The sequence below is a fragment of the Oculina patagonica genome, chromosome 5 (genome assembly GCF_052425735.1).
Source record: "Oculina patagonica isolate OP01 chromosome 5, crgOcupat, whole genome shotgun sequence".
NCBI classification, from domain to species: domain Eukaryota; kingdom Metazoa; phylum Cnidaria; class Anthozoa; order Scleractinia; family Oculinidae; genus Oculina; species Oculina patagonica.
This window is the reverse complement of record NC_135762.1, coordinates 15638945-15662621: the sequence shown is the minus strand read 5'-3', so window position 1 is coordinate 15662621 and position 23677 is coordinate 15638945. Positions and strand designations below refer to the sequence as shown.

The 23677-nt window shown below is 38.7% G+C and overlaps 1 protein-coding gene, 1 long non-coding RNA gene, 3 other non-coding genes and 1 pseudogene across 5 annotated transcripts in view; 4 read left to right on the top strand and 2 right to left on the bottom strand.

The window, feature by feature from the left end:
* Nucleotides 1-23677, bottom strand: part of LOC144652962 (uncharacterized) — a 124928-nt gene that overhangs the window by 50541 nt on the left and 50710 nt on the right. The window lies entirely within an intron of this gene.
* Nucleotides 610-6013, bottom strand: LOC144652958 (uncharacterized). Its single transcript, XM_078512856.1, has 5 exons — nt 5832-6013; nt 4710-4843; nt 3573-3680; nt 1160-1287; nt 610-1075 (listed from the first exon to the last, which is right to left on the bottom strand). Exons 3-5 carry the CDS (start codon nt 3673-3675, stop codon nt 992-994), a joined length of 315 nt encoding a protein of 104 aa, XP_078368982.1. The 5' UTR covers nt 3676-3680; nt 4710-4843; nt 5832-6013; the 3' UTR covers nt 610-991.
* On the top strand, nt 7186-7258 carry LOC144655763 (U6 spliceosomal RNA). Its single transcript, XR_013571215.1, has one exon. It is a non-coding gene; the product is annotated as a U6 spliceosomal RNA (small nuclear RNA).
* LOC144655760 (U6 spliceosomal RNA) lies at nt 7657-7767 on the top strand. Its single transcript, XR_013571213.1, has one exon. It is a non-coding gene; the product is annotated as a U6 spliceosomal RNA (small nuclear RNA).
* Nucleotides 15370-15479, top strand: LOC144655762 (U6 spliceosomal RNA). Its single transcript, XR_013571214.1, has one exon. It is a non-coding gene; the product is annotated as a U6 spliceosomal RNA (small nuclear RNA).
* On the top strand, nt 18784-22625 carry LOC144654072 (uncharacterized; annotated as a pseudogene).

The window sequence follows — 23677 nt, the reverse complement described above, 5'->3', positions numbered from 1 at the left end:
TTTTTAACCCTAAATTTGAAATGAAACCCTAGCGTCAGACCCTAACCCTTAAACTTGGGTTTAGCTTTTTAACCCTAAATTTGAAATGAAACCCTCGCGTCAGACCCTAACCCTAACCCTTGGGTTTTAGGGTTAAGCTTTTTTCATCGTTTTGAGAAACGAAAGGTTTCCTTTGTTTATCGTTTGTAAAAGAAAAGACAAAAGAAGCCGCGCGAGCAAAAACCTTGTCTTTTTGCATGTGTAATTTTTCAAAAACGAAACAAAGACCAGTGAAATGAAAGAAAGGACAGTGTTAAGCACACGTAAACAAACCTGCATGCACAATTTGGAGTTGTTTTGATAACGTTCGATTTAGCAAGAAAGTCCAGGGGACGTTTTTGTTGGGAGCCTTTCAATTAAGCCCGGGGTTTAGTTTTGGAATGTCACTGTACTACACAAAATGCATTTAACTTACAAGCACCTCCCCAGGGTGCTTTTTCATAAAGAAGTTATGGGGCTGGGGCAAGCTGGAAAATTGAATTCCTTTGTACCCTGTAATTTCATTTCAAAAGTGAGAGGGGAATAAGATTTAATATTTAAGTAAATACATGTACCAGTACACGGTAGTTGTTAAAATGTTAAAAGATAATTCTGTGTCCGAGCCAGGTGGCCCATACAGCCGGAGCTTACCCTGGTTTCCATTAAGCAACTGAGAGTATTGCTACTCCCCCCTGGATGGGATGCCAGTCCCACCCGGGCCGTTCGACTCGCAGTCAAGCGCGCTAACCATTAGGCCACTGTGCCTCCTCAAAGCAGCAAGAAAGATTTTTAAAAACAGTATCAAAGTTCATTTTTCATACTCACTCAGGTCTTTCCAGAGTTTGGTGATTGTTGACACTTGATGCTGATTGAGTGAATCTGAATCCTTCCAACTGACAAGGAAATCAGCCAGGGCAACCACTTTATCATAGCCAGGAATGTTGCTTGGGCCAACAGAGTCTCCAGCAGGGTCCTAGGCAAGATTAGAGATGATCTCAGGTACAGGCTCATCACCAGTGTAAGCCACTGTTGGGTCATCAAGTTCAGCTGTTGCATCCTGTGTTTACAAAATAATTTTAAATATTAATAAGAAAAAGTATTTCTAATTCATTATATATCTGTTGGAGGTTAGTATACTTACATGAAATCCTTCATCATCATCATCTTCATCTGCTTCTTCAGGTGTTTGTTCTTCTTCTTGCTGGTCTTCACTGTCCTGTAAGACTTTCCCAGTCTGACCATACAAATACTCTACACCTATGAGCTCTCCTGTGATGAAACATACAAAACAACAGAAAATAATTTATTTGTTGTTTTTTTTTTAACTCTCTCCCAGCCTCATTGGACTGAATGAAACAAATTTTATAATAGCATTAGTTACCGTAGAAACCCGCAGATAAGCCGCACCTTTTTTCCAAACATTTTCGCTTGAAAGCGGGGGTGGGTTTATCTGCGGTAACATTCAGAAAAGGTGTCCTAAATTTTCCTGAACTGATGCTAATTTAAGGAAAATTATGTAAAAATGGCTAGTGAAAAAATCAGGCATTAGTGGCAAGAAACCGCATTTATTAAAATCGTCTTTCAGAGAATATAACTAACAAGTAGACTGTTGACATTATAGAATGTGAAGCTTAAAACAAAATTCTAGTTGACAAAAACGCATTTACATGTACAATTTTTATAGTGAAGAACAAACTCGTCAAAGCCCAATTTTTTTAAGGGAAAAAACACGTGAAGATTAAGGAACATTTTACGGTTTAAGGTTTCAACATTATCGCACATTTTTTCACCCCCCCCCCCCCCCCTTAAAAGGAGAACTATGCGGAAAAATTGTGGCTAGTAGAAAATCAGTTTTGGCTAGTGAAGTCAAAGCTGTCACTAGCCACTTGGCTAGTTAGCAAAAAAGTAAGTCTCAAGCCCTGAGTATTCACGTCGAGTAAGATGGCCAATTGTTTCTTTCTCATTTTGCACTTTGATGTAAAATTTGTCTAACTGCACCGTTTATGTCCAGTAGATGGCTCCCAAATGTCTTAAATTTGTTGATATGATAGCCATGAAACCCGAACGCGTCCATCGCCATCTTGTTTTGCTTTGCGTTCTCGCCCTAGTCCCATATTTCGCATCCCATCAAATGCCTGGTTACTAAGCTACAAACGTTCAGCAACCACAAGTTCTTGTTGTTGTGACACAAAAATCTATGGAAAAACTGTGTTGAATGAAGAAATACCTGTCAACAAATGCCAGAAAAGATGACCCATAATATGTCAAAGTTGGTTTTATTATATTAAAGAGCTCAAATTGTGGGTAAGACTGAAGTACAATGTTTCAATGTTCATTGAGTTTAGGTTCGATGATTTAGACTTCCTGCATAAGACTCAACTTTGGATTTTTGACTCGACTTTGGATTTTCTTTGATTTACTTTCAAAAAAACTTTTTTCCAGCATTTGAGTTGTTAAACTCATGGTGCGGCTTATCAGTGCAGAATCATACGACAAATCGGGGGTGCGGCTTATCTGCGGGTGCGGCTTATACACGGAACTTTACGGTACATGTATCACATTGTTTTGCTACTGCAATTATCTATTGTTTCAGCCCTGCACTCCTCTGTTACAATAAAAGCCGCCAACAACTTTAGACATAGGGCCCTGATGCATTGGGCAAATTTTTGTTTATTTTGCAAAAAAAAATTAATCATTACCAGTTCCGAGAGACAAGTGCGCCCGGTGATTTTTAGATCGACCAAATTTTGTAAAGCCTTACCAAAATTCAAAGGCGTCATCATCCTGCCTTGTAGCAAGACAAATTAAATTTTTTGTCAAGCATCAAAACTGACAGATTTTTCAATTAACATGCCTTTAATCTAAAAGAAATCATCAAACAAGTACATTTGATCTTGATCCTCAATTTATTTTTTTGCACTGCAATTGAGTAGTAAACATTAAAGATGGCAATGTTTCAACGACTATCAATTCCATACAACTACTATGGCTCACAGATTTTTTTTCCATTGCACCTCCAGGATGCAAGTACTCATGAATTAGCACAATATTTTCAAACCGCCCAAGTTCAAGTACTGCTGCTGCGCGATCAAAGTGAAAACGCGGCCAGCCATGACTTCAAGCATTCAATACACGATGAAAGTGGGAAAAGAGGAACTGAAAAATAAGTGCCAAAATACATGTACAACTCTTTTCAGTGAACTGAAAGTAAAAAGGTGTAAAAAAAAAAAAAAAAAAAAAATATTTTTATAGGCCCTAACCAGGCCTCCTCTAGGCGCTTTAAAAATGTTTAAAAAATATATATATATATATATAAGGTTTTAACGTGATTGACACTTTGAGGATATCAAATAATTTGGTGTTTTGAAGTGTGTCCACGATTACCAAACTCAAAATTTGGTAGTAACAAAATTTGTCGAGATTTTTGGTAGAGCCAAACAAATTTTGTCAGTCCAGTACGTCTGAGCCCATATTCCCCTAAATAATTTGTACAAAGGAAACCCAGCCAGGTGCAAAATAAGTTAGTGTCAGTTGTATTTAGCTTTTTATTATACCTGGTTGTGTCCAGTTCAGGTATGCCAGTGCTGGTGTTTTCTTATAAGATATCCAAGCATGATCAGCCTTTGGGAGACTCTGTTTCCAACCTGGTGTAACCATGAGACCTGTGAAAAGCAAATTATTACATTAATTATCAATGAGGTGGCTGTTATTTTACTTAAAATTATACACTATTCTATACAATTTTATGATTATAATCTGCCCACAATTACCTTGGTGGTACTGCTGGAAAGCAATTGGCGAAGCAGTTGGCTGGTGAAAATAGCATAAAATAGCATCCCATAGAAAATGCCACTTTAGTGACTTTCTAAGGGCCTCTTCATATGATCCCGGTTGACCGGGCTGGCCCAGTTACCGAGATCTCGGCTCACTCCTATTTTCTTGTAAAATTTTGGATGTGTTCATATGAGAAGGTGGGCCAGCCCGGTTACGGATATCTCGGTTTCTGCAACCGAGATCTCGACAACCGGGAAGAATATTTTCCCATATGAACGCTCCAGCCCGGTCGCCGGGACGCAACTTTTTTTGAGAAAATAGCTTCCCTTTCGTAATTAGGCGGTCCAAATGGTTTAATTTTGCCTTGTATCTATTTCCACTTCAGAAATATGCGAATTAGCTTTATTAATAAAGTTACATAGGTCAATAAAGCTACGATAGTCGCGAAAGATGCAACTTTATGTGTCGCCATTTTGCCTTCGTTTCTTGAATTTTATCCACGTCAACCGGGCTAAAATTTTCCATATGAACAGAGGTCAAAATCCGTCCTGGTAACTGAGACAGCTTGTAAACCGGGCTCATGTGAAGAGGCCCTAAATCATGCCTTTTGCAGGGCGACAGACATTCCTAATTGCAATATAACTGTTGTATAGAGTTTCACTAACTGATGAATTGAATGAACTCAATTGGACAATTGTAAAATACAAATCGCCAAAGACAATACCGGTAATGAATGTCGAGGCTCGGTGATCGCACGTGCTTCACTCAAGCGTAAATAAAACCGATATTTTACAGTCACTACACGACTTAGTCACAAAGCAAAACAATAATAAGACATAACAAAGGAACTTGGGCGAAGATCTAGTGATATTTTTAGCGAACTGTCTTATAAACAGCACGGATCGACAACAGACAACCTCCGTGCAGCAGCGCCCACGTGAAATAATCGAAGAAACGGCGCGAACACAAATCGATAAATCCAACCTGAACCAACAACCATTTTTTCCAACTGATTTTCGGCGTCAACAAACTTAATCAATATGATCCACACCTAAGAAGAAAAATTAACTCTGTATACTTTTCAGGAATCAAGGATGAATAATTTAAACAACCAAAAAAAAAAAGCATTAAGCTTGGGGAAAATAACATCAGGCAAGTTACTTCAGCAAGGTGTCTAGGTATCCAAATAGACAGTGCACTCAAATGGAACATTCATGTCAAAGAACTGTGTAAACGTTTCACCCAGAAACTGAACCTTTTGAGATCATTGTATTTTTTGCCAATTCCTGCGAGAGTAGACTTTTATTTTAAAGTAATTTTACCGTCTGTAATGTACGGTATGATAGTCTGGGGGTCGTGTGGCTCAACACTTTTTAGTGACTTAGAAAAAATCCATGTGCGTGCCGCCAAGATAATTTTCGGCTTAGACTGGTTCACCCCTTCAGAAGACGTACTGCGTCAAGCAAAGTGGATACCATTGAGGCAAATGTACATCCGCAGGGTACTTTGTTTTGTCTTCAAATGTGTATCTGGAGGTGCTCCGGTCCAATTACAACACTTGTGGACGGAGCAGAAGACTAATTACAATCTTAGAAGGAAAAATTGCTTGTCAGTACCAAGACCAAAGACTGACTTTCTCAAAAAGTCGATTACTTATGAAGGGGCCACATTATGGAATTCTTTGAATAACGAGGCCCGCCTTAAAGAATCGTTGGCAAGTTTCAAGGGTGCTTTGAAAGTATTAGGGATTTAGAGGCTGTGTATTTTCGTTTGTTTGGAATGCTTAGTTTGTAGTCTTTATTTGTTATTTAAGGGTTTAGTTAGCTTCAATAGTAATTTGTAAACACGACCACATCAGCTATGCTGCAAAACATTTATCGTGTATAAATAAAAGCTTTTATTATTATTATTATTATTACTAGTTCTAATTTTCCGACCGATTTAGAATGCTGGTGTGTGATGTTTTATGGAGCTCGCGAACGATCAATTTACGGCGTAAACGAACTGTAATTACACCTAAACTACTTAACACAACTTACTTGTTGTATTCTGCTAAAGGAATCGGGCGAGAATTCTTTAAAATGAATACAATTGAGCAGCACAAAGCCGCCGAAGCGGCAAACTTCTGTCTTGTCGACATGTTGTCCGCCATTACTGCGACGTGACGCCCAAAAAATCACACTCGTGAATCTTGGCACAATGAAAGGCTCCCATTGGTCAATTCTTGGTAAAATTGCAACAACGAAAGGATTTGATTGGCTCACCCAACACAGATGACACGCAAATTCGTGTTTGTTGTCACCGGCCAGACAAACAAAGCGTGGTTTAACAACAGGTATTGTTATTGAAAAACTAAATTATGAATAATTTTACAAGTGAACCGCGACGAACTGATATTATTCGTAATATAAAAGTTTTAAGACTGCACGTGGACCGTGACGAACAGACGTAAATAAACTCCGCTCGCTCGCTAGCGATCGCTTTGAAAAATTGATTTCACGTCTCTAGAGGTAGAAATGGCTTCGATATGTATAAAAGCGTTGTATCTTACCATTTTTATCGGATAATTTCTTTATAGAAAGGCTTTGGAAAATAATTCTCGCTTCGACACACGCGATAAGATTTGGAAATCGTGACGCTTGAGATTTGGAAATTTGGAAACTTTGAGAACTAGTTGGGGAGACGACGAAATTTAGGTCTCATACCTTCAAATCTGTTCAAATATAGCCCAAAACGTATATAAGGAAACCAGAAAGGAACAACAAAATAGATCTTGTTATCTTGTTTTAATATTCTAGTTTAGAGTTTTCCTGTTGAAGTAGCCGGCAAAAAGAGATCAGAATAATAAGAATATTGTCCGAAACAAACCGCCAACAAAAAGTTTTCGCACCTGTGTCATTGATATTTATGCGTATGTTAAGGCAATATTTTGACCTTTCGCTAAGACATAGCTATCTTTAAATGCAAAATAGAAAAGTTTATGTAGCTAGGCATGATATAAAGTGAGATCGTTAAATTTCACGGCTTTAAACTGCGGATATCCTTTACTATACTCTATGTTTACAACTGCGCGGAAATACGCATCGCCGACATTTACCGCTTCGATGAACTCACGAGTATGCAAATAAAAACCTTACCTGAATCTCGATCTTTAAACCTTTTGTCTCCACTGAACTGTCTGAAACCCTTCTAAACAAATCATCTAAAACCGGCCTGCAAATCTGTCGAATATATACCTAAGAGTCACTCGAAGATTTCAATCAAAGATGGCGCTAGTCGGACGTTGCTTGAAAATCCCGCTTGAAACAGCTGACTTATCACTCTGGTAAATCTTGGCACAACGAAAGGCTCCCATTGGTCAAATCTTGGCACAACGAAAGGCTCCCATTGGTTCACTCAACAGAAAAGATCAGCCTGTCCGCAGCGCAAGGATGACACGCAAATTCGTGAAGCGTTCCAAATTTTTAGTTCACTTTCGCCAGAAAACTCTACGATAATTTCAACCGCCATGTATCGTTGGATTTTCATGTTGATCCGAAATCCGAAAATTCACGCGTTTTCTACTTCATAGGACAACAACAAAAAACACACATCTTTGCCTCCATTTTTTAATGAAAAAAAAAATAATTCTGAATCCTAAAGCTACCTGCCTCTATTAATTTCCTAAAGTTATTAGTTTAAATTCGGAACAAAGATAACAGCAGATATTTTCAGCTATATGTTGTTAGAATAGAGTGAGCTATACGCATGCGCGCGAAAATCGGAACAATTAGAATAGAAATCGATATACATATATTAGTACCACAAGTAAGAGTCTCGCAGTAATGAAAGATATAAGTATAGATCGCGAACCTTGCTATAGACGTGCTCGCTTAACGGCAGCACATATACTAAAATTGGAACGATACAGAGAAGATTAGCATGGCCCCTGCGCAAAAAATGGCACGCAATCTTCCCGCCGGCGAAAAAATAAAAAAAATAAAAAAAAATAAAAGAAAAGAAAAGAAAAATAAAGGAAAAAATGAAAAAATGCAAGAAAATGATGGAAAAGCACTCAAATGATCTGAATGATATACCGTACATTGAAAAATAAAAGTCTAGATTAACAATTTATCAAAACAAGTTTAAACAAATTGAAGTACTTTGCCAAAAAAGAAAGTCAGGCAAGGGTGTGGCCAACCACCAGGATTTGATCCATAACATCACGTTACACCCTTAAAAAATGGTACATGTACCTCAAAATAATAATGGTTGTTTGCCATGTCCATCTCTTTTTTTGGCAGTTCCTTCTCTCTTTGTTTTCTTTTGGTATCTTATTTTTCTTAATAGTTTTTTTTTAACAATCACTGTCCTGAAGCTATTTGCCTTTTTTTTTCTTTTTGGGGTTTGCTTCTCTTCTTGCCTTTAGCCATGCCTCTGCATTTGGATACTGCCTGCCCTCAACAGCTGGACAATAGGTCTCCAGGCCAAGGTCTCCTATGTGCCGGCTGTGTCCAAATGACTTTGTTTTTGGCATGTGACAATGCTTACAAACATTAAAGGCTGTTTTTCTGTCATATTTTCTTGTTCTTTTCTCTTCATTCTGAGAGGATTGTGTTTCTGCAGCCCTTTTCTGCCTGTAGTAGGTTGTTGATCTAGGGACGGGTATCGGCAAAGGGCTGTTGTAAACAGGCGCTTGTGGTTGTACTGCAGTAGCTGATAGTGTGGCTGTTTGTTGTGGTACAGTAGCCGAGGGTGTGGCAGCTTGTTGTGGTATAGCAGCAGATGGCGCGGTAGCTGGGATGGATGCTGTTTGGCGGTTTTGCCGCTGACTGGGCATATTTACTGGAAGACCAAACTGGTGAGGTCCTTGAGAGGTCTGCGTTGATGTTGGTAGCAGTGTCCTGGCAGGAGGGAGGGGCTCATCAGCTTCCATTGCGGCAGGTTGGGGAAGGGCCTGTGTGAGAACTGTTGTCTCAATCTGCCTTTGTCTGTTTTCCCACCTTAAGCAAAAACAAGGAAAACAATGACTTAGAATGAAAGCATTGCCAAGTACACACTACTTATTTCTTAAAATGCTTTTTTATATTTGTAGACTTTTTTTTAAAACTTTAATATTATTTACCATTTGAGAAGTGTGGTTTGGTTGAGCTCATAGAGTTGGATGTTTGTTTTGGCCATGAGCCTTTCATGGAGGGTGACCAGACTCCTGATGTGGTGGTACTTGTCCAACAGCACTCTCCACCTTGAGACTGTTACTTGTCCCTTATGCCTCTTAGGTGAATGACAAACTGTCTCTAGCTTTGTACACAGGGCCTCTACCAAGGGGCTTGCATTCACAGATGTAGCAGGACCAGAATTACTTCCCACCATTGCTCTGCAAGAACAATTTGGATATGAGACGTAAACTCATAAAAAACTGCAGGTACTCATATCAATATAATCAACCTTTGTCAGGTTAAAATTTAAAAAAAAAATGTCATTTTTTTAATCGAATATGATTGTTACCTTCTCAAGCTAACTGTTCCTGGTGTGATGGTTTGTGTATGCACAGAACCATTAGCAGGCTTCTTCTGCATAAAGCGGCCAGTGTGTTTAGTGTTATCCCTGTAACGTGGTGGATACAACACTTTGGCCTCTTTGAATGCAGAAGGAAGTTTATTCCACAGCTCAATCAGTTTGTCTACACAAGACTCTGTTAAAACTTTGGAATCCCGCAAAGCAAACAGTGCATTTGCAAGGTCCTGGATTTGTTCCCAGCCTAACATCCCTCTGGGACCAATTGCTTCCTAATTAAGAGATTAAAAAATATATTACACTCTTTGAATCTATTATTAAGAGGAAAACATTGAAAACTGCTTATTTTATTTTACAATTATTGAAATTTTTCCTAGCAATTTTTTTTTTGAAATTTAAATGAATGAAATGCTCATATTCACAACTCACATCAGGTGTTGCAGAAGCTTCACTTTCTGATCCTGCTTCACTCTCTGATCCTGTTATGTGTTCTACATCAGGGTCTTCTGAGAAATCGGAAAAATATAAATAGAACCAACCATAAATAAATAAAAAAGAAAACAGTGGGTTCCATTGCTAACTATACAAATACATATGTTAAGTATTCTAAGATTGTTCTTACCAATGGGCACAGGTGATGATGGATCTTTGGTGGAACTGTCTTCCTGGGGGACATCTCTGATTGGCGAAGGTACTGACACAGTTGGGTCATCATCAATGGAGAGGAGCTCCTCAAATCCCTCATCCTCTAGTGGGTCTTCACTGATGTCCTCAGTAAGCTCATCAGGCTCGTCAGGATCAAGGTTGAGATTTGAGTTCCATTGTTTACCCGTCTGGCTGTATAGATACTCCACACCAAACTTCTCACCTATAGAGGAGGAAACATAATAAATTGTTATTATTATTTTTATTATCATTATCATTTATTATTATTATTATTATTATTATTATTATTATTATTATTATTATTATTATTATTACCTGTGTACTTTCCAGGATCCTGATAGCTCACCAAGTCATTGCCATACTGCATGATGCTCAGCCTGTTGACCTCATGGCGAAGGGCACTACTATAAGATCTGGTCGCTACTCCATCATCCGTTGCAGCCGCTGCCCTATCTTCATTCCACCGTACAACACCCTCGAGTAGATACGCTTGGTAGTGCATATCATTGGCTGTAGTGCCTGTGAGAAATTAACAAATTAATAATATCTGTTAAGTTAATAATAATTTTATCAATATTAATTTTATCAATATTACGAAGTGTAAATAGCATCATAGCCAAACACGCAAGTGATACATTTGTTTCTGATCATCACCTGGAATGAAGCGGTCGATGTGGTTATGAAAGGACTCCAACGATGTTGATCCTCTAGCAGATCGGTAGACAGGGAGCTCATGACCACCCTTCTTAAGTGTTCCAGTCTTTGTGTACAACTGGACTCCGGTACCGTCAGGGTCCTGTATGCATGCAATATGATGTTGCTGCTCCTTCCAAATTTGCTGCATCGTATCAATGTTCAAAAGAGGTATGCCCATTGTATCCTTCCCTTTGTCTGATGAAAAAGCATCTATCAATTCTTTGATAAGCTGTGTTGTCTTGGCTATACCCCGTGTGCGACGCTTACAATGTAAAGCAAGTTCCTTCTTGTTAATGTGCAGCAAAATATCCTCCTTCCGTACACTCCAAACACCTTTAGCAGTGAGTTCAGATTCTTTCGCTGCATATAACCTCTGAAGGTCCTCAGCATCCCACTCAAAAATACAGCCAGACAGGCGAGACATGAATGTAGGATACAGGGCATGGGACTCAGAGACACAACCAGCGGCAAAGCGTCGCATGAAATGCCATATGTCCAGACGAATGGCCATTTCACCCCAGTCGTTGAACTTGTTCTTCAGTTTGTAGGAACAGCAGTCACGATCTACGTACAGGACTTTGGGTGGTGGTACTTCGGCATCTTTGTACCTTTTCATAAGGCCAGCTATCATGTCACCAAGGCCGTCGCCTTCTGAGTCTGTGACTACAGACACGAGAACTTGTCCATACTCATTACCAACGTTGGTGACCCAAGATGCTGTACCAGCAGCTTTTCCTGCTAGTTTCTTTGTCACCTACAAATGAAACAAAAGATGTATAACCATAAGTACAGCTAAAATACAAAAAATAATTAATTAAAAAAATAAAAATTTAAATTACAACTGAATTCACTTCAGCTAGACATAATTATAATGCATATTTTCATACCTTTTTTGTTGAATCAAGTTTCAGTACTGATCCAAAGGTAGATGTCAACTTTGCCTTTGTTTCTTCAAGCCGTGACATGACATCGCGTACATACACAGAAAGAAACCAAGGTGCTTTGGGAACTGGTTGCATAGGGGGAACTTCTTTGTCAGGAGCTGCAACAGTTAACAAACCCCTTTTAGCCTGTATGTAAAAAGGCTCCCTGGCTTGTAAGAACCGCAGCACCCTCTGTAGGTAGTTCTCGCTATGCTGCTCCATGACCTGCTTTTGGACTTTAGTGGATGAGTTTCCCAGTGTCCTCTCTCGGAGTAGCCTCACTACGCGTAAATCACAAGAGTACCTGAAAAATAAGGGATTAAGAGGAAGTAAAATCAATAAATGAAATGATGCGAATCACTTTCAACCAGTTACTCTGTGGTGCAGTAAATGTCTAGTTAATAATGAATTGATCACAATGAATTTACTACATGTATTCACCTGTAGGTGAGTAAGGCAGGAAAGTAACTTCGACGACCCATGTCAAGCTGACTGAGTACATGAGTGGACCATCCAGCAAACTTCCGTTTACAAAACTTGCACTCTAGGTACTCTGTACCCATGTAGTACCAGCTATCTACATCCAGCACGCGTCGTATTGTCCTATATAAACCGGCTTGAGTCAGGTATACCTGTGACACAAACAAGATAATAATAATTTATTAATTGTATTCACTTGGTATTTAATATTTATATTCAGTTGATAGCATATACACTGTTGTGCACATCAAAATAATGCTTTAAAACCAATGTAATACACATGAGACCTTTGTTATTAAAGATCTCATATATGTTATGGGCTTAAATGATAAGTGCAGTAATAATTATTAAAGTAATAATTGGTGGTTTCATAACAATATCAAAGAATAATGTAAAGTCAACACACCGTAACCTTCTTTCCATCCTGTTTTGCCCTACATTCTTCATTGCACCGAAGGTCAAGGCCCCAAACTCTCTGTGGTGCCCAGAGGAAGAAGGGCAATTGAAAGTAAGCATCGGGAGAGGCTGGTGGGTTGCTGTGCCTTTGTGGAGTGCATGGCGGATGGTACCACATTTGTGGGTTGGTGATAATTTCCCACTTTCCAGTTTTGGGATTCCTCCGGTACAGCATTTTGTTCAGCCAGCCTTGCTGTGATTGAGGCAGAGACTCTTGCCATACCTTAGGAAGGGCAATTTCCTAAACAAATACATGTAAATATTACCAAAGGTCACATTAAATAACTATATATTTCTATATCCTTCAGTTTTCTCAAACCTACAAATAATTAAAACTTTTCCATACCTCTTGTTGGGCACTTGCAGTAGTAACTTGACCAGTGGTGTCAGAAAGCTGACCTCTAGTGGTGTTAGGTTGGGAACCTTAAAATAATGAATGAATAAAAAGATAGTTAATCAATATGCAAAACAACCAGAAACTAACTTATCAGTCAAGTCAATGCTCAAACTCATAAATTATCAATTATATAGCATCTACCTGTGGCTGTCTGCTCCATCTCCTCTAAAGCCTGAGCCAAGGCCTGATCATCTGCTGTCACCTTCTCTTGCATTCGCAACAGGTACTTCTTCAATTGATCCAACTGACCACCAGGGTGTGTCACTGGGTGACAGAGAATTTCTTTGACATAGTTTCTGTGTTCCTCTGCCACTGAATGGAACAGCGCTGCTCTCGTCATAGTGCCATAATTCCCGAACCCCACAAGAGCTCCTCCTTCAGAATCACCAGAGCCAACAGCACTTGCTTTAGCCCTGTCCCTGGCTAATCTATTCTCAATAGTTTTCTTCAATTCTGGGAAAATGTTTACATACCTATAAAAACATTAAAAAAAACATTTCTTATAGAAGAATACCTTTAAATAGAGTGATTTCATTTCACCAGTGAAACATTATATTTCAGTTTGTGCATAATATTATCTATTCATAACTTACCTATGAAGGGCTTCCTTATTGTCCCACTGGGGATCCTGTGAGCGGTTGGATTTTTGCCGCAGTTTGATGTGGTCAGCCATCACCATTGTTGTCCAGCCAATGTCATGCTGTAGCAACCAAAGAAAGCTCTTACCCCGGTACCTTCCAAACTGTAGTGAGCTCATACTCAGGACTGACTCGGTGTCATTAGGGTCACCTCCAGCCTGCACAACACGTTGCTTAGCCTCTTTCTCCACCTAAAGGGAGAATTCAATTCATGTAGAGATATTTACACATTGTTCAAGTACACGTGTAATGACTGGGAGCTTGGACAACATTATGACTGACTACAGTTCACAAATATTATTTCAATGTACATGCAATTGCAAAAAGCAGTATTTTCTAAATTATTATATTATAGCTACTACTAACACACATCTGAAAAACCTCATCAGTTGTTAATCACTTCAGAAGTCTTCAATATAATACCTCACCCACCAAGTCTCTACTCTACTTGTAAACAATGATTAACATACCTCTTCTTTGGAAAGTTTGGACACAAAAACTCCTTCCCCTTTCTGTTTCTTTACTAATTCAGCCACTTCCCTTGCCCGAGGAGTGCAGGCAAATGTTAGCTCTCCTGTCTGCTTATTGTGATAGCGAAATACAGGCCGCTTTGGAGGCATGATAACTGTTGTAAAATGCTATGCAACAACACTTGTGTACTTAAAACTTCACTAAATGCAATCTGGGTTGAATGAGCTAATGGAAGCAGTAAATGCTCCTACTTATACCGGTTTTACAGTTCGATTTATTTACGGCTGTAGTGTTATGCTCTTAAGAATATCTAGATTGATTACGTGAAACAGGTTTTTGTAAATGTTTCGCAACTTAAAATAACAACTTCTGCAAACAAGTCGAAATAAGCAAATTCCACAATTACTAAATAAGGGTACACCATAGCCATTTTGCGTAAGTGAGAAAGGTCTTCAAGGTTATCGATGAAGTCAGTAAAATTTGTGGGCACCGAACGACTGAAATCGAGCTGTGTTTCTTTCATTTTACAGTTGTACTCAAATATTTCAGCTTATGTAGAGCATCGATCGACACACAGCATATTTAACATTTATAACAACAAAATGTATGTACTTACCCGCTTGTGGTAAAATTCTTACCTCTCTGAAGCCTAAATCTTTACATAACAACATTGTACCTACGAATAGCCACATTAAATTGGCTTTTTCATCCGCTTTTTCAACCACAGCTTTATCCTCGCATCGTCCGCCATCTTGTTCCGCCATTTTGTTTGCTCAATCTTAGATCAAATTTGAGCTCTGTGATTGGACGGCCGTGTTCTAAAATTGGGCAATACAGTCATTTGATTGGCTCATAGTGTTCTAAAATTGCTCTAAAATTGTTCTAACATAGCTCTAACATTGGGAAACGTTCAGCGCAAGGATGACACGCAAATTCGTGAAGCGTTCCAAATTTTTAGTTCACTTTCGCCAGAAAACTCTACGATAATTTCAACCGCCATGTATCGTTGGATTTTCATGTTGATCCGAAATCCGAAAATTCACGCGTTTTCTACTTCATAGGACAACAACAAAAAACACACATCTTTGCCTCCATTTTTTAATGAAAAAAAAAATAATTCTGAATCCTAAAGCTACCTGCCTCTATTAATTTCCTAAAGTTATTAGTTTAAATTCGGAACAAAGATAACAGCAGATATTTTCAGCTATATGTTGTTAGAATAGAGTGAGCTATACGCATGCGCGCGAAAATCGGAACAATTAGAATAGAAATCGATATACATATATTAGTACCACAAGTAAGAGTCTCGCAGTAATGAAAGATATAAGTATAGATCGCGAACCTTGCTATAGACGTGCTCGCTTAACGGCAGCACATATACTAAAATTGGAACGATACAGAGAAGATTAGCATGGCCCCTGCGCAAAAAATGGCACGCAATCTTCCCGCCAGCGAAAAATAAAAAAAAATAAAATAAAAAATAATAATAAATTAATAAATAAGTTTTAAAAACTATGAAAAAGTAAATAAAAGTAATAGAAAAGTGTATTTAAAATAACAAGCAATCATAAACAACATGAAATAGGTAATACTAGAACAATAACAACACAATAACAGTCGGACAAAAATAAATTACTATGCCAAAAAATATAAAAACAGGCAAGGGTGTGGCCAACCAACAGGATTTGATCCATAACATCACGTTACACCCTTTAAAAATAGTTCCTCAAATTTAATGGTTGTTTGCCTTGTTGATTGTTTTTGGCAGTTCTATTTTTTAAATCTTTTTTTTCTAAATAACTGACTGAGTTGAGCTGAATGACTGACCATCCCGCAAAACTTACCGGTACATTCCTGGTACTCTATACACATACAAAGTACCAACTGTCAATGACCAGCACTCGTCCCAAAGTCTTGTATAAGCCTGCTTGTGTCAGGTACCAATATGCCTGTGACACAAATAGAATAATATTTTGGTAATTATTGATACCTCTACATACACATAAAATTTTAAAAGCATTATAAATCACACATGAGAACCTTGTGATTAATTATAATTAATCATTTAATTATAATTAATCATTTAAATTGTAATAATAAAACAATGGTGGTTCCAAAATTAAAAAAAAAAAAACCTCACAACAGATTCAGATAAAATATTTGTATAGATTACTAGTACTGTAATTTATAATGAGAGGGCATGGTGGATATATATATGTTATTGTACATAAAGGTGGCTACGGTCCGTAACTTTCTTTTCATCTTGCTTTGCCCTGCATTCTGCATTGTATCTAAGATCAAGGTCCCAAACTCTCTGCAAAGCTACATGAAAGGTAGGTATCGGGTGGATTGCTGTGCCTTTGTGGAGTGCATGGCAGATTGTTATTATAGCCACATTTGTGGGTTGGTAATTATTTCCCAATTCCCAGATTTGGGATTCCTTCTGTACAGCATTTTGCTTAACCAGCTTTATCATGATAATGCTGGGCACCTTTGTTGTGATAATGGCCTTAGGAAGAGCAATTTCTTTTAAAATGAAAGTAAAAATTACCGAAAGTCATATATACCGGTACTTGTAATAGTTAAATACTGTACTAGCATTTCATTTAAGGGCATCAAATTAGTTTACTATAACTTGCCCTTTTAGATGTACAGAAAAACCCTTATTAATAATAAAATTCATAAATTAATTCACCAATAAAGTGCTTCCTTATTGTCCCACTTGGATCCTGTGATCGCTGCATTTTTCCCGCATTTTGGTATGGTCAGCCATGACACCATTGCTGTCCAGTCTATGTTGTTCTGAAGCAACCAGAGGAAGCTCTTGAGCCGGTATCTTCCAAACTGCAGTGAGCTCATACTCGGGACCCGCTCAGTGTCATTAGGGTCACCCCCAGCTTGCAATACCTGTTGCTTAGCCTCCCTCTCAAACTAAAGGAAAATTTTAATACCGGTACATATAAAATTATATATTGGTAACCACCTTAACATTTGTTATCATTGAGAGCTTGGATAATATTTTGACTACTGTCGAAATTCAACACTGATTGCAGTATAAAGATAGTATTATTACATTATTGTAATAAGCAATATTTTGAATTTCCAAATATTCTCTTTTGCCTACTTGACCTCAGTTGACTAATTACATTTTATGTGAATACCTCACCAGTTGTGGCTCACTATACAATTCCTCACGATAATACATATCTACAAAAAATTTTTACTTTTCTTTCGCCTGAGGAGTGGAGGCCCATGTCAGCTATCCTGTCTGCCTGTTGTCGAAATACAGGCAAACGTTGTAAATACAAACCAAAACAATTTTGTATTAAAAGAAGAATGAGAAGTAAGCGATTCAGTACTAAATGAGGTTGCACGATCGTCAATTTGCGTAAGTGAGACTTCAAGATATCTATGAAGTCTGTAAAAATTATCGACATCGAAGATCGACAGGACTGAAATCGAGCTGTGTTGCTTTCTCGTTTTACTTAAGCTTAACTTGAGCTTATAAACTTATGTTGAGCATCGATCGCCACACTACATATTTAAACATTATAGCTACAAAATGTATTTACCTACCCGCTTCTGTTAAAATTCTTACCTTTCTGAAGCCTAAATCTTTACAAAACAACATTATACCTGCGAATAGCCACACTTCACCGGCATTTTAAGCCACAAGTTTATCCTCGCATCGTCCGCCATCTTGTTCCGCCATTTTGCTTGCTCATTTCTTAGATCAAATTTGAGCTCTGTGATTGGACGGCCCTGTTCTAAAATTGGTCAATACAGTCATTTGATTGGCTCATAATGTTCTAAAATTGCTCTAAAATTGTTCTAACATAGCTCTAACATTGGGAAACGTTCAGCGCAAGGATGACACGCAAATTCGTGAAGCGTTCCAAATTTTTAGTTCACTTTCGCCAGAAAACTCTACGATAATTTCAACCGCCATGTATCGTTGGATTTTCATGTTGATCCGAAATCCGAAAATTCACGCGTTTTCTACTTCATAGGACAACAACAAAAAACACACATCTTTGCCTCCATTTTTTAATGAAAAAAAAAATAATTCTGAATCCTAAAGCTACCTGCCTCTATTAATTTCCTAAAGTTATTAGTTTAAATTCGGAACAAAGATAACAGCAGATATTTTCAGCTATATGTTGTTAGAATAGAGTGAGCTATACGCATGCGCGCGAAAATCGGAACAATTAGAATAGAAATCGATATACATATATTAGTACCACAAGTAAGAGTCTCGCAGTAATGAAAGATATAAGTATAGATCGCGAACCTTGCCGGCGGCATGCAAACCTACCTGCCTCTCTTCTAATATTTTTTATAAGTGTCGAGCCATCCAATCCTGTCGGCAAAATATGGCAGCGATTGCCTTTTCTAGAAGTTAAAAGTCGTCCAAAAGGCCTTGGCAGGATTCGGAATCCAACTACAGAACGGCCAGAGAGACAATTTCACTCTTGAATCGCCATCTCCGTACGATTAGTTTTGGCGTTCCAATCGTCGTGAAATCATCTCTCACCTCTGGTTTCTTTCAGACGTTTGCCTCTGCCCACCATTCAAGCTTAATGATGCAAGTCTGGGGGTTTCTGCAGTGGAAAATGACTCGAAAAAGCACTTATAAACCCGATACTTACCAGATTGAGCTCATATGCTCGGTAATCGAGCGGGCTCAATTTAAAAATCACGTGGTATTTAAGTTGACCACGGGTCAGTTGGAACGCGGGCCCATGTTGGAAGGACAATTATTTTCAATATGGCGGAGGATTCTGTCGGAGAAGGACGCGAACGCGAGAATTTCTTTAACGGAAGGCGATATACCGAGAGCGAACCTTCCAAAATGGCCCGAAGAATGCAACTGTTCGTTGTTTCGACGTTGGATAAAAAAACTGAGAAAGATGCAGTGCTTGTTCACAGGTATGAAGCCTAAATTCCATGAATCCCAGTCAAATATTTATTTTTAGTCTTATTCTAATCTTCATTAACAACTGCTTTTAAAATGATTATGTGAAGTTGAACTGTTAACTGCTCGACTCAGACTGAGTAGTGATCGTAGTGAAGAAGAAAGTTCGCCTTGAACTGTGCAAAAACACCCGCCAAACCATTAACATATTTGAATTTGTTTCAGTCGTGTGCAAACATGAACTTACAGATGTTCCAAATGTGTCATACGATAAGATCTTGAAGTTTATAGTCCAACATTTCTAAGGAAAATGAACCTCCACTTCTCAACGACCAATTAAAGGATATGAATTCTTTCAGTTGGGACATGTTCTAAAGTTGGAAAAACATGATCATAATTCAAAAATAATTATCTTCTCCAATCAGTGCCTTACAAGAGAATTTGCATTACAAGCAGCAGCCATTTGAAATGAATATGTTGTGGTTCAATTTTACCCTTGATACATTTTGTATTTTCCATTGTTTTATACAATGTAGTTATAATCATATATTACCATACACCAGAACAAAGGAAAATACCAAATTGTACCAATAGTAAGACTGAACCAAGTGAACCCATGGGTTAATTTTTGGGTTCGAGACCAGATGCTTTAGGGACTGTTCATTAAATTTTCTTTTCTTTTCGGGAGGGGGGGGGGGGGGGGGGACATTTCTTATTTAGATCTTTATAATTGCCCCTCGGACAACATCAAAAGTTGTATGACTCCCCTTCCCAATCCTTTATTATAAGCAAACCATTTATTGTAAAAAATTCAGTATAAATGGCGGTATTAAAATTTCAAAGAAAATAATTATACTTAACAATTATTTCATGAGTATGCGTTGGATATGACATGGTAGATAGCCAATGAGGCACAAATTGCCAAGTTTGCTATAACTATCTAATATCCAACAAGCGCAAATAGAATAAAATCGTTGTTTAGTTAAAGACCAAAAGAATTGCAATATTTGAGATCCCTGGCTGTTCTCACTGACGTATACACCTACCATATTCGTGGAGATTGGTATATGACCTCATATACCATGACCTCAAAAGAAGTACAATTAGGCGTTCCAACAAACAATTGCAAGTTTTCATTAAAAGATTTAATAAATGGACAAATGGACTTATAAATAAATTTGGTGCCCTTATTATAAAATAAAATAATAAAATAAATTTTGGAATTGTAGAAAAATCAAACTTTGGTAACACATGCATTTGGTTTTTCACTGTTATAAAAAGTTTCTTTAATAAAACAATGCTTTAATAAGGTCATTGCCCTGTATTGCATTGCGCATCCTTTCTACGCAGAATTTTACGCGTAATTAGCGCGCGCACACATGAACAAAACGGCGGCTTTTTCTATGCGGCTTAGTCCGCGGAAAAAATAGATCGTCTTTTTCTCCTAAACGAGTATGGTGACCTATCAATTTTTTCTCATATATATTTTGAGTGTAGCGATCAAGTTTTTTCTGTAAAACGAAAACAGTCCAATTCATATCAGGGGTTTGAAAAATAAAATTATCACTGAAAACGTGTACTTTTCCAGTACTCGCAAGGGAATTAAAAAGGAATTATATGGTATATACAAGGTCCTCGTGCTCCTAAACGAATATGGGGACCCCACTTTTTTATTTCAACATTTAAGTCCCCTTAAGGTAATAAACAAGTAGGCAAAGTTTGGATGAAAATCTATGTTCAGTTTTATTTCGTGGCAATGAACTTTAATGAATGTTTGGCCCATTCGGGTCCTGATTGGTTCAGCTATTTTTTAAAGAACTCTTTTCTTTAATAGTAGCACTTATGTGATTTTTTTTAGTTAATTTGTGTTTTTGTTTATCAAGCTAGGTATTTTGTTTGCTAGCTCACGAGTATTGAGTACACAAATTTCCAGATGTACTTGGCCAACAGCTTGCTTGAACCACCAAGGAAAACAAAATCTATAATGTGCAAATCAAACCATTAAGCTTGATATAAAAAGACTGTTTGGTGGTTTTTGAATAGAATGTTTAGAATAAATGGCCATTATAACATTTGGGACCACACAAATTAAAAAGAAAATCATGACCCTTGAAACTCCTATGGACACCCCCCCCCCCCCCCCCCCCAAGACACACCTAAAACTTTTCTGCCCTTCCTGAGATTGAGCCCCATTCCCAACCCCCCACAACATAATAATGAACACTCCCTTAGTTCATGAACCTTTGGATTCTCCTTAAGATAACCTAATTGAAGTAAAGCAAATTGTTCTCCCAAATGGAGAAACACTCAAAGTGGTTCTACCTAGCTAGGGAATCTGGCGGCTGGCTTCCTGGATGTAGAGATCTTGTTTCCAGACAACCACTGCGCCCCCCTTGTCGGCCGGCTTGATAACGATTCCGTTCCGACGTCTCAAGCGCCTGGCGGAGCTTGTACTGAATCTCAATGTATTTTCATTTAACGATCAACACTATCGCCAGATAGGAGGGGTGGCAATGGGAAGTAAAATGGGTTCCAACTATGCGTGCCTGTTTGTCGGTTACATTGAAGAACAGATCCGCTCCAACTACACCGGCTTTGTACCCCAACTTCACAAACGCTACATTGACGATGTAGTCGGAGCTGCACAGTGCAGTCGCCTTGATCTGGAGGAATTTATCAATTACGTCTCCAACTATCACCCAGCCCTGCAGTTCGCATCCAACATCAGTGAACTGTAATTACCATTTCTCGACATCAAGCTGGCAATTAAAAACAACACCCTACAGACGTCCGTGCACTACAAGGAGACAGATACATACAATTACCTCCATCATACGTCACTCCATCCGGATCATTGTAAAAAGGCAATTCCATACAGCCAGTTTCTTCGACTTCGCCGAATCTGTTCTGATAATGATGATTTTGTAGCCAGAACCTCGGAATTGAAGACCTTCTTCCTGGCGCGTGGTTACCCCGAGGCCTCAGTCGACAACGACCTACACAGGGTATCAACTGTCCACCGAGACAACCAACAACCGAGACAACCAACACCACCATCACACCGGAACGACAACGTAGAGAATAGAGTGCCGCTCGTGTTAACGTACAACCCCTTCAACACCGGCACAAAACGCATCCTGCTGGACAACTTCGACATCTTGTCCACTGATCCTGAGACACGCAGGATTTTCACCGAGTTCCCCCTTGTGTCGTATCGAAGGGACAAAAACCTCAGGGATGCTCTCGTGCACTCCTCTGGATACACGCACACAGTCGCCGGAACTTATCCCTGCCGACGTCCTCGATGCCAGACGTGCAAGTACACAACACCCCAAACTAATGTACAGGGCCCCAAGAACGTCTATACCATCCGTGATCGCTTCACCTGTCAGTCTGAAAATGTTGTCTATTGCATCGTTTGTCGCCGTTGTTCGGTCCTATACATCCGTGAGACTGGGAGGCGCCTCCGGGAACGTTTCAGTGAGCACTTGCGAAGTATCCGCAACCACTCTCCTGGCTTCCCGGTGGCTGAACATTTCAACTCAGCCTCCCACTCACTCGACGACATAGCGGTTTGTGGCCTGAAACAGTGCAGTGGCGGCAACACGCGCCGGAAACAGCAGGAAATGCGACTGATTTTCGAGCTCGGTTATCTCAGACCGAGCGGACTGAACATTAATTTCAGTTTTATTTGACTGATCCTGCGCATTTCAACAACATGCGCCGTATATTTCATTTCAACATTAATAATTAATCGACTGTGTGAATTTCTCGCTCGCTCGCATTGCGCGCGCTAGCCGTTTGTTTTCTGTATGGCGCAACTCGCGTTTTAACATTGGCATTTTGAACATTACAAAGAAGAAGGGCTCTGCCCGAAACGTCTGTTTAAATTAATTTTTTGACACTTAAAAGAGTTTTTCCTCAAATCTCTTTACGACAGATTACTTAGTTATCCAGAGACCCGAGTATATGGCGCAACTCGCGTTTTAACATTGGCATTTTTAACATTACACTGAAGAAGGGCTCTGCCCGAAAAGTCTGTTTAAATTAATTTTTTGACACTTAAAAGAGTTTTTCCTCAAATCTCTTTACGACAAATTACTTAGTTATCCAGAGACCCGAGTATATGTTAAGCATAACTTTTGCATTGTTAAACTGAGATACCGTTTTCGTTGTACATATAATTGTTGTGATATGTTACATAAATAAAAGGAAAATATTGACCCCATTATGATGGCACTTTACTGAAGGGTTTTTTCTGGCGAACAAAAATATCAGTAGTTCTCAAAGACATGGTTCCAACATATTCTTAATAAATAACTTTCTTGTAGTAGATACTGTACTGTCAAATACCTCAGAAAGATCCAAAGTAGAAAGCTGGGGACGATAAATGGTGGTATTTGTGGGGCCCTCGTAGTGGGGGGATTGGGGGCTGACTAATCTGATATTGAACTGGTAAACAACCTTTGAGGCTCTGAGGTTTGGCATGTAACTTTTGATGATCTTCTCATAGATAATCATTTTTAAGTTTTGCCATCAACTTTAACTCGGAGGAAAGTTCGCCATAAACTAACATGAAGATGATTAAAGCAATGAAGTAAATTTATGTAACAATTATCACGGTCAAGAAATAAAAGGTTAAAAATAAATGGGATGTTTGTCGCGTGGGTTTTTTATTTGCTGCTTTTTAATAATGCTACGTTAACACTAGACCGGAAAATGTTCAGTTTGGTCACATTTTGAACAT